Source organism: Pipistrellus kuhlii, unplaced genomic scaffold, assembly GCF_014108245.1.
Source record: "Pipistrellus kuhlii isolate mPipKuh1 unplaced genomic scaffold, mPipKuh1.p scaffold_m20_p_8, whole genome shotgun sequence".
Classification (NCBI taxonomy): Eukaryota; Metazoa; Chordata; class Mammalia; order Chiroptera; family Vespertilionidae; genus Pipistrellus; species Pipistrellus kuhlii.
In genome coordinates this window covers 867,526-875,000 of record NW_023425584.1, presented here as the reverse complement: position 1 = coordinate 875,000, position 7,475 = coordinate 867,526, and the positions used below count along the sequence as shown (strand labels likewise).

Below are 7,475 nucleotides of genomic sequence, written 5' to 3'. Positions count from 1 at the left end.
CAAAAAACCCGGCGGGCCGGATCAGACTCCTCTGCGGGCCGCATGTGGCCCGCGGGCCGTAGTTTGAAGACGCCTGCTCCATTGAGCCACACCAGCCAGGGCAGCCAGTGCTCTTTTGGGGGAAGCTAAGGGAAGTGTCTCCTGCAGAAATGTTTGGAGAAACATGAGCGCAGGCTTCCTGTAGGGGACGCTCCTTCTGCATCAACACAGAACGAGGACCTGGGGGCAGAGGGAGCTCCCTCCTCCCAGCAATTGGTAACCGCTCCCCTGAAACCAGGTGCAGTGTGCTTCCAGGAGACTTTCTCAACTTGTTTTAAATTTCAAACAAACCTGGGGAGTCCGATGCTAATGTATGTAAATGAGGGCCTCCAAGCAGGACTCTGTGCTCCGCCTGCTGGAGCAGAGCCCTCACCTGCGGCACTTCTCGCAGGTGCTGTCCTCCCTGGGCGCTCCCAGCCTTGCTGAGGATGCTGGGGAGCAGGGCCGGTGAGGGGAGCAGGGCCGGTGAGGGGGAGCAGGGCCGGTGAGGGGAGCAGGGCCGGTGAGGCGAGCAGGGCCGGTGAGGGGAGCAGAGTCGGGGAGGGGAGCAGGGCTGGAGAGGGGGAGCAGGGTCGGGGAGGGGGAGCAGAGCTGGGGAGGGGAGCAGGGTCGGGGAGGGGGAGCAGGGTCGGGGAGGGGGAGCAGAGCTGGGGAGGGGAGCAGGGTCGGGGAGGGGGAGCAGGGTCGGGGAGGGGGAGCAGAGCCGGGGAGGGGAGCAGGGCCGGGGAGGGGAGCAGGGCCAGGGAGGGGGAGCAGGGCCGGGGTGTGGGAGCAGAGCCAGGGAGGGGAGCAGGGCCGGGGAGGGGAGCAGGGCTGGGGAGGGGAGCAGGGCCGGGGAGGAGAGCAGAGCCGGGGAGGGGAGCAGGGCCCGGGAGGGGAGCAGCGAGGGGAGGGGGAGCAGGGTCGGGGAGGGGGAGCAGAGCTGGGGAGGGGAGCAGGGCTGGAGAGGGGGCGCAGGGCCGGGGAGGGGAGCAGGGCTGGGGAGGGGAGCAGGGCTGGGGAGGGGAGCAGAGCCGGGGAGGGGAGCAGGGCTGGAGAGGGGGCGCAGGGCCGGGGAGGGGAGCAGGGCCCGGGAGGGGAGCAGGGCTGGGGAGGGGAGCAGAGCCGGGGAGGGGAGCAGGGCCCGGGAGGGGAGCAGCGAGGGGAGGGGGAGCAGGGTCGGGGAGGGGGAGCAGAGCTGGGGAGGGGAGCAGGGCTGGAGAGGGGGAGCAGGGCCGGGGAGGAGAGCAGAGCCGGGGAGGGGAGCAGGGCCAGGGAGGGGAGCAGGGCCGGGGAGGGGAGCAGGGCCCGGGAGGGGAGCAGGGCTGGAAAGGGGGAGCCGTGCCCATGCTGCGCTGGCTGCCCGCCGCACAGCGTATCCCAGGGGCTCCGGGCTTGGCCTGAGCACCCCGTTTCCAGGGTCAGATCGGCAGTCAGGAGAAGCTCATGCAGCAGGAACGGCAGGAAGCCCATCCGTGGCTGCCTGCAGGGCCCTCTGCGGGATCAGCCACAGGCTGAGGTGTGCGTGGCGCCGGGATGGCTCTGAGCAGGAGACTCGGGCGGGCGGGGGCCTCTCGGTTGTGAAAGGGGAGAAAGAGGCAGAAGCCGGACAGGAGGGCACAGGCGTGTTCTCGGCGGCTGGGGCTCAGAGCAGCAGCCAGAGGAGATGGAGGGCCTAAAACAGTCTGTCTGCCACTGTCCTTGGCCATGACACCAGGCAGGCCGTCCATTGGCGGCTTCTTTTTATTGGACGGACACTCTGGATTCTTTCAAAACGCCATTCCTATCTGCCTGCGGCGTCAGAGCATTGTCATTGAATTTCAGGAGAGCCCGGGGGGGGGGGGGGGGCGCTTTGCTATACACATTTCAGAGATGAGAGAAGTGAGGTCACTCTGGTTAGACAGCCTGTCCACAGTCACACAGACAGTCAGCTGGACAGGAGTGCCTGCACCTTCTCCTCTGCTGGGCCCGGGCCAGCGCCCACAGGGGACGTGCTGGGCACGCAGGCGCCCTCCCAGGCCCACCCTCTGGTGGCCCCGTCTCTCCTGACCCAGCTCCGCGAGCCCCCAGGGGGCTTCCCGGCCTCAGAGCTGCAGACGCTCCGGTCTAAGCTTCGTTTACAAGCGTGTGCTCCTCGGACAGGGCGCTGCAGCTGGCTGCTGCCGGAGACGCAGGTCTAAGCTAAGGCTGCTGTTTGCATCCTCCTCGGGTCTGGAAGCTCCACTCCCAGGCTCAGTTTTACAAACATAATGAACCGCTTCCTACGTGTGAGCAATACAGCCTGCGTCCGCGTAGTGAGCACATTCTGAGCGCGAGCTCAACCCCCCCTTCCTCCCCGCGACTGGAAACCACTCCCACACAGGCCCCTGTGCGCGGCCCCGAGGCGGACGCCCTAACACCGGGCTGCAGGCCAGCGTGGGCGCCAGTACCTGTACTCGCTGCTGTAGGCGGCGACCTCGCTGTCGTTGCGCAGCCACTTGAACTCCAGGGGCCAGCTCCCCTCGGCCAGGCAGGTGAGCACCAGGCGGTTCCCCTCCAGGTGCGTCTGCGGCAGCCCCGGCTCCGTCTTAAAATACGGCACAACGTCCTCTGAGTGTTTGAAAGAAGGAGAGAGAGAAGAAAATAACTGAATAAAGTGAATGTGAAAATGGCATCCATCAATGAGTGAATCCCTTGTTTAAAGTGACTCAGTTATTTGCAGAAACATCCACCCCTATGGTCACGGCGGCATGTACACGCGGCATGTACACAGCAGCACATACACTGCGGCATGTACACGGCGGCATGTACACGGCAGCACATACACTGTGGCATGTACACGTGGCATGTACACACGGTATGCACACGGCGGCATTACACCCTGTGTCAAATTTCGCTGTTTGCTGGGTACTTCAGCGGAGTCACCCCTCGCATGACCCGAGCTGAGTAACCAAGCGGAACTGCCACGGCTGTAGCTGTGAGGCCTGGAGGCCGACGGCGCCACAGGCGTGATGGAAGTGCCGCCATCTGCACTCTGCTGACGACAGAACGGGATCTGTCACCTCCTGTGGCTGCATGTCCCACAAGACCAAGGCCGAGGAAACACGTCTTGTGAAAGAAACTTGCTTCAAGGTAGACACGCACGAACTTGGACTTGGTTGTACTATGGACGGGCATCGTCAACGTCACAGATGACGCGGCGGTTTGAACGTGAGCGACACCGTGGGCCACGGGGCCACAGAACACGCAGCGTGTGAGCAGGCCTCTCGGTGCCGCACGGCGCGGGCACCGGGCCTGACCGGGGACTCCTCACAGGACAGCGCCCAGAGCCGCCAGCAAGATCTCCGGTGATGCCGGCCACGGGAGCCCTGTGGTTGGCGCAGAGCTACCACTGACAGGAGGGGGGAGGGGAATCGTTCGTGTCTGCGTTGAAATTATGGCCACAGGTACCTTCACGGGGACCAGCCAGTGTGCCCAGTGAGTCCTCTCCCCGAGCCCAGCACTGTTTGCCCGGAAGCAGACAGTGGATCCTGCAGCTAAACGAGGCCTCACGGTAGCAACACGCAAAGCTCAGGCGAGGGAGGAGGCAGAGGATTCGTGTGCGGTCGGCCCCGCCCCTGAGAGCAGGCGGTCTTTACGCCCGTAAGTGGCTCAGAAAACAGTCCGGGGTGGCCCATAAAGATGAACACGATTGAGTTCTTTCTGAGCTGAGGTCATCAGACCCTGACCCGGGAAAAGGCCACGGGGTCCCCTGCTGCCCTGAGGCAGAGTGTGTGTGTGTGTGTGTGTGTGTGTGTGTGTGAGCGCACACACTTGTCTTCCCCGATAATAATGAAGAGACTCCTTCCTGGGGAGAAATCAGCAGAGATGAACTCTGCTTCTGTATTCTTACGGCGATCATTAGAAGACCCTGGATGAATTACTAAGGAAAACGGTGACATTTCCATTTTCACAATCTTTTAAATAGAACATAAATCATTTATGAAAGGGAGAGCTCGTCTGTCTGGCTAACGCAGATTTAAGGTCCATCCCAAGGAGAGGGATGGACTTAATGTTCTCTCCAGACAACATTATAATTTTATGACGCAGAAGTCACTGTCCTAAACGGACTCCGAGGGTCTCTGGGCGGCGACATGAATTCATTGAACTTTCCTGTCTGGTGCGCGTGCCGGGGCTCATCCCGGAAGGAGAGGGCCGCCGGCCGGGGCAGCTGCGGGACAGGAGCTGGGAGGCGGTGGGCCGCGGTGGGGTAACTACCTGGCTCACCAGGGAAACCGGCGACCCCACCACCAGAAGCCCTTCCTGGCAGGAGAGACGGGAGTCCACGGAGGCGTGAGCGTCAGGCCCGCCTGTTCTGTGGCTGCAGCTAGAGGCTTGCGGCCGGGCCGCCAGCATCTGGCACTGGCTCCCGCCTCCTCCATCTTACAGCGACGGCGAGTAAAGACGAACCCACGTCTGCTTAGCAGGGGCGCCCCCAGGCCCCGGCCGAGAGGTCGGGAGCGGAGGGACCGCTGTCTGGGAGGGTGACACGCCTGTGGCCCACAGGCCCGGCTGAAACCCGGGGCAGCACCGGGGGCAGCCTCCGCCGGGCGGGGCCACCTCTGCCCACGGCTGCTCTTCGGCAGCTGAACTTTGGGGTGAGCTCATGAGCTGGGGCATGGCACTGCTTGAATCTGGTATAAGAGATGTTTTGGAAGGAAGATTAGAGTTTAAACCAATTCACGCCCATTCTACCCTCAAACCCCCCCCCCCCCATCTTCCTCCCATTCCCAGGAGACACTATGTATGTCTCTCCCAGTGCTCAGACTGTGGGATGGAAACCACAGCAGGTGTACAGGGAAGACCCTGGCAGACACCCCAGGGTCCTGGTGACCAAGGCCAACATCACCAGGGATCCAGATACATCGTGTTGGTACCACGTGCCTTGACTCTGTGCAATGAGCATGCCCCACACATCTGGTGCTCTTCCCTAAACCCCAGTCTGTTATGAGGAAAACATCAGAGAATCCAAAAGGCACCCTTCAAAACACAGGACCAGCACGGCGCCGCCCGACACGGCCCAGGGCGGCCCTGAGGGGGCGGCTGAAAAGCTGGGAAAGGACAGACGAGAGAAGAAAGCTGGGGCTTGGCAGGATGCTGCTTCCTGAGAGACAGCGCCCAAGCCCATAAGCCGAGGCTCTATTTGTAGCCGAAGCCAGGAGGGGAAGTACGGACTTGGTCAAGACGTCTACAGCTTTCTCCAGGGTCCCATCCTACTCCATCACATGCACCTGAACAGACCTGGTTACCTGCAGCCTGTATCACTCAGGCATGTGGGGCCATGTGTTTAGACCATAGGTTCCAGCTTACAACTCCAGCTGCTGGATATAATCGTGCTGGGAGGCTCTGCCTTCCAAGCTGGGTCCTCTCTTGAGTCCCGGTCTTGAACCTGTCCACATGCTGTAGTCCCTCTCCACACAGCACCCTCCGAGCTCGTCAAGGTCGTTAAAACAAGGACGCCTGGGAGACACTGCACAGGCGGGGCTAAACGCAGTGGGGGGATCTGGGTAGATCCTCCAGCAGAAGAAGGCTGTTAGTGAAAGGCTACGGAAACACAACTCTACAGTCCGATCGAGCACGGCACCAGCACTCAGCTGTTAGCGGGCGTGCAAGGCGGGGCTCCCTCCGCAGCCCTGAGGCCTTGCTGGCATTAAATGGCTCCTTCCCACAGGCTGGCCGGTTCCCTCTCCCAATGCTGACACACTTCATGACGCAAAGAAACACATCACATGTGAATGCTGCAGCCTATGACCGTCCTTCACTAACAGGACGCCGTCAGGCTCATGGGCACAGAGATGGTTTCCGGAATTCCGATTTTCACTCGTTGGAACAAATCCTGTCAGTTGTTTTCGGTGGCACAACGTTATGCTCTTCGTTTTCAGGAATGTATTACCAAACACCTAACTCCGGATATGCGTCTGCGAATAGCTACTTCAAGTAAGAATGGGTGCTGTGCCGTGCATTCCAGCCGGTGTGGCTCAGTGGACAGAGCGCCGGGCCTTGGACGGAAGGGCCCCGGGTTCGAGTCCGGTCAAAGGCACATGCCTAGGCTGCAGGCTCCATCCCATCCCTGCTCAGAGCATGTGTGGGAGGCAACCAATCAATGTGCCCTTTTCGCATTGATGTTTCTCTCTCAGTGTCTTTGGTCCTCCCTTCCACTCTCTCTAAATATCAACAAAAAAATGCCCCTGGGTGAGGATTAACAAAACAAAACTACACAGAGTGGCGCCGCGAGGAGAGCAGCCGATCTTGTCACCTGTCCGGAGAAGAACCTGAGTCTGCAATGTATGAGGGAGCTCGGAAACCAGCAGCGCATGGACACGCCCCACCGGAGGCGGGCAGAGCAGCACCCGCTCCTGTGAGGAGGCTCTGCGGAGGGACACGGCGGGAGGAGAGGCCAGCCCGGCCCGGAGAAATGCAGGTTAGCCCAGGCGCTACGGCACACACTGACCAGATGACTGACTACAGACAGTGGCCATGCCCAGCGCTGAGGACGCGAGAAGACACGGCCCGGTCCCCGGGCACGGCTGAGCGGGGTGGGTCACGCAGCACAGCCCCAGCAGGCGCGGCGGGTCTGCAGGCCCGAACGGGTGCCCGCCACAGCCCGCCACGCCGGCCCCACGGACACGCAGACTGCGTTCGCACAAGCACCTGTGCCGATGGTGCCAGCAGATCCGTCATGACAGCCCCCGAGCTGGGACAACGGGACGGAGGTTACGTGTGGGCATCGTCTGGGGCGTGAGGGGCTTCCCTCGTTGCCCGGGGCCTCCTCTGCCGGGGCACCCACCCCCCCCCCCGGCTGCCCCCGTGGCTGGCAGACAGGGCGGGGGGGGGGGGGCAGCACGGAAGCACCTCCGCGCTTCCTTCCAGACGGACAGACAGATCGCACCGGGAGCCGCGCGTGTGCGGAGCCCCCGTCCCCGAGGAAAGCAGTTTGAGAAAGGGGGCTGAGCCCGGCAGGGCCCGGCAGGGGAGGATGCCGTGGGCATGTCTGGGGGCATCTCCTCCGGGAGCAGGGAGGCGGGCAGGGGCGGGGGGATGAGAGGCCAGTGCCCTGTGCCAGCCTGTGTGTGGGGGGATGAGAGGCCAGTGCCCTGTGCCAGGCCACAGTGCGGGGGGAGGAGAGCCAGTGCCCTGTGCCAGCCTGTGTGCGGGGGGAGGAGAGGCCAGCCCTGTGCCAGCCGCAGTGCGGGGGGAGGAGAGCCAGTGCCCTGTGCCAGCCCGCAGTGCGGGGGGATGGGAGGCCAGTGCCCTGTGCCAGCCCGCAGTGCGGGGGGATGGGAGGCCAGTGCCCTGTGCCAGCCCGCAGTGCGGGGGGATGAGAGGCCAGTGCCCTGTGCCAGCCCGCGTGCGGGGGGATGAGAGGCCAGCCCTGTGCCAGCCCGCAGTGCGGGGGGAGGAGAGGCCAGCCCTGTGCCAGCCTGTGTGCGGGGGGAGGA

The 7,475-nt window shown here is 63.1% G+C and overlaps 1 protein-coding gene across 1 annotated transcript in view; it reads right to left on the bottom strand.

Moving 5' to 3' along the window:
• SDK1 (sidekick cell adhesion molecule 1) overlaps positions 1–7,475 on the bottom strand; it is a 435,892-nt gene that overhangs the window by 218,441 nt on the left and 209,976 nt on the right. Inside the window, 1 exon segment of the mRNA XM_036424227.2 lies at positions 2,448–2,607. Coding sequence (XP_036280120.2) covers positions 2,448–2,607 — 160 coding nt within the window.